Source organism: Poecilia reticulata, linkage group LG8 (genome assembly GCF_000633615.1).
Source record: "Poecilia reticulata strain Guanapo linkage group LG8, Guppy_female_1.0+MT, whole genome shotgun sequence".
In the NCBI taxonomy this organism is placed as follows: domain Eukaryota; kingdom Metazoa; phylum Chordata; class Actinopteri; order Cyprinodontiformes; family Poeciliidae; genus Poecilia; species Poecilia reticulata.
In genome coordinates, this window is record NC_024338.1 from 14,599,663 (window position 1) to 14,602,226 (window position 2,564).

At 39.5% G+C, this 2,564-nt stretch overlaps 1 protein-coding gene across 1 annotated transcript in view; it reads right to left on the reverse strand.

The window, feature by feature from the left end:
• Nucleotides 1-1,352: 1,352 nt before the first annotated feature.
• The window catches only part of trip10a (thyroid hormone receptor interactor 10a), an 18,426-nt gene continuing 17,214 nt past the window's right edge, over nucleotides 1,353-2,564 (reverse strand). The window contains exons 13-16 of the mRNA XM_017306124.1: nucleotides 2,232-2,341; nucleotides 1,852-1,984; nucleotides 1,628-1,716; nucleotides 1,353-1,530 (exon numbers count right to left, since the gene is read on the reverse strand). Of these exons, the coding sequence (XP_017161613.1) occupies nucleotides 1,353-1,530; nucleotides 1,628-1,716; nucleotides 1,852-1,984; nucleotides 2,232-2,341 (510 nt within the window). The remainder of the gene's footprint in view (nucleotides 1,531-1,627; nucleotides 1,717-1,851; nucleotides 1,985-2,231; nucleotides 2,342-2,564) is intronic.

A 2,564-nucleotide genomic window follows, 5' to 3' on the forward strand; every position in this document is an offset into this window, starting at 1 on the left:
AATCAGACAGCATAGAATAAATGAAATTGTTTTTTTGTTGCTGTTGTTTTTTAAATCACGTTAAACAGGTTTGTTGGACTTCCTTCTGTCACTTCTACAACACTGCCAACATTAAAAAAAAAAAAAAAAACTAGTCCATGCAGTTGTTACTTGACTATTGTAATAAAATACTTCCACTTATTCAAAATGCTGTTGCTAGAGTTCTCTTTTTTTCCCCCTTCTTCTTATATTATATCCATAATATATCACAAATCGGATTGCATCTTCCCAACAGAGCCCTTTATTTTAACACTGTAGTTCTGGTGGGGGTTCCTAGAGCTTTTAGTYACTGGGTTCATCTGCTGTGGAACCAATTCMTAGTTTTTGTCCATAGGGCAGAAACCCTGCTACTTTTAACACTAAACTTAAAACGGCCCTTTTTGGAAAAAGCTTAAAGTAAGCATGGCTTAGGTTATTCTGAGCCGACTCTATAGTTGTGTTGCTATATACACATTTCAATATAAATAATTTATTCAAAATGTCAAACACACAGCTTTCTTGTGTGACATCACAAACAAAATCCAAAGAAATAAGATGAGATATCAGGGAAACAGCTGTGAATCTCCACAATTCTCCAATTCAACCTTAGCAGAAAATCATTCAAATTCATTCGCATCCATCTGTTTAACAGCRTACATGCAAGATAAAACGTCAGGGGAATGACCAGTCACATCATACAGGTAGAAAACTAATTATGTGTCTCAGAGATGAATAATGTTTTGGAGCAAAATGTGCTCATCACAAGCAAAAGATGCTGCGCTGTATCTGATAAAGGAGTGTCAGTATCCACAGCGAAACAAGCCCTACACAGAGGTGAATGTCAGTATCATCACTGCTACACCTGGAAGAAAAGGGGAAAGCAAATATGGAAGTGTCAGCATCCTTTTGTCTTTTGTTGACTGGTGCATTCAACAAAATATAAGGCATGAAAAAGAGAAGAACTTTACGTGAAAAATGTGGGTTTACTTTAGGTTTAAGACAAAACAGAGTCAATGTTTTGGAGWGGTGATCTCATTCCCACAGATTGTTTGTGGGTAGAGCTAAAAAGGTGACAAAGTGGCCTAAAATCCTGRCTCAGTTACACCAGTCCTTTTAGGATTGGGCCAATATTCCAGCAAGCTATTCTGTCAAGTTTCAAAAATGAGCACATTTTACCCCAGTCTAATATTTTGAAGGGCAAAGGAAATATCTGGAACTTTAATTTGTTAATTTGTTCAATCGTTTTATACAGTATTTGAAATTACAAAAAAACAAAAAACAAATTGAAGTAAAAAAATAAAAATTAATCATACCAAACAGAATTGACTCAGAAACTATGTAAAAATAACATATTTTAGATTAAATAAAAAAAACATACCCGGGAAGTTATACATCGCTGTGCATTTCCCAATGGGCGCCACTGGCTCTTCATCCTCAAAGTCGTCATCAAACTCGGCATAAATAGCTTGAGAGGGGTCGGGAGTGCTTTCATCTGAATGTGCGCCATCAGGACTGGAAAGCAAAAAAGGAAACCCGTCTTTTTAGAAACAAAGAGAATAAATACACTTTGCTTTAAATGCATCTCCAAAAAGGAAGAAAATCAACCCACCTAAGAACTTCATGAGCTCCATTATTGTTAAATGAGTGAGCTCTGTATCGTAGCGTGTCCCCCCGAACACCTGCTTCAGAAAGCCAAGTCTGACAATAACAGAAACGCGTTTAATGTTGTCAGCTTTATCTGCATGACTGGCACACTGTGACATAACCCAGGGTCCTAAATTATAATGAAACGAGGCCCTCGTCTTATGAATAAAGAACAGAGCGGATAATTACCTCGTACTTGTTCAGCTCTCCTCTGAGCCTCTCTATATTCTGAGACGTCTGACTGATCTGGGTTGCGAGACTAGCTGGATCTCCCATTTGAGGATTTTTCTCATAAACATCTTTCATCTTTCCGAGCGCTTCGCTGCAAAAGGAAAACAAGGAAGAAGACAGGAACAAGGGGGGAGAAGAAGCAAAGTGACTTTCGGTGGAATTTTGATCCCCCACAGCTCAGGGGTGGGTAAACAATTCACTCACGCTCAGACAGGCTTGTTTACACTGCATGAATATTGTATCTATTCTTCCAGCAGAGAAGTTCTAATAGGGATTGCTACGAATGGGCAGGAAGCCGTCAAGTGCATGCACACACACACACACACACACACACACACCTCTGATCTGCTTCCTTCTGCAGCTCTTTAGAAATTTCCTCTAATTTCTGCTGTAACCTCTTCCTGCGCTGCTCCGGGGGGAGATGGCCGAAGTCCTCCGTCACAGTAGGCTGCAAGAAGTCGTCACAGGAAGGGTGGGTTAGCGCTAAACTCGGACTCATATTTGTTACCTTCGTAAACGTGCCATCACCGTGACTACAGAACCAGACAGGTGAGAAAGAACGCCCTTTGCAACCAGCTCAAAGTTTAGATCGCTTATTTAGATCTCTTAGACAAATTAGCTCATTAGAGAGCCGAACACAAAGTCAATTCCCATTTACCAACAATTACAAA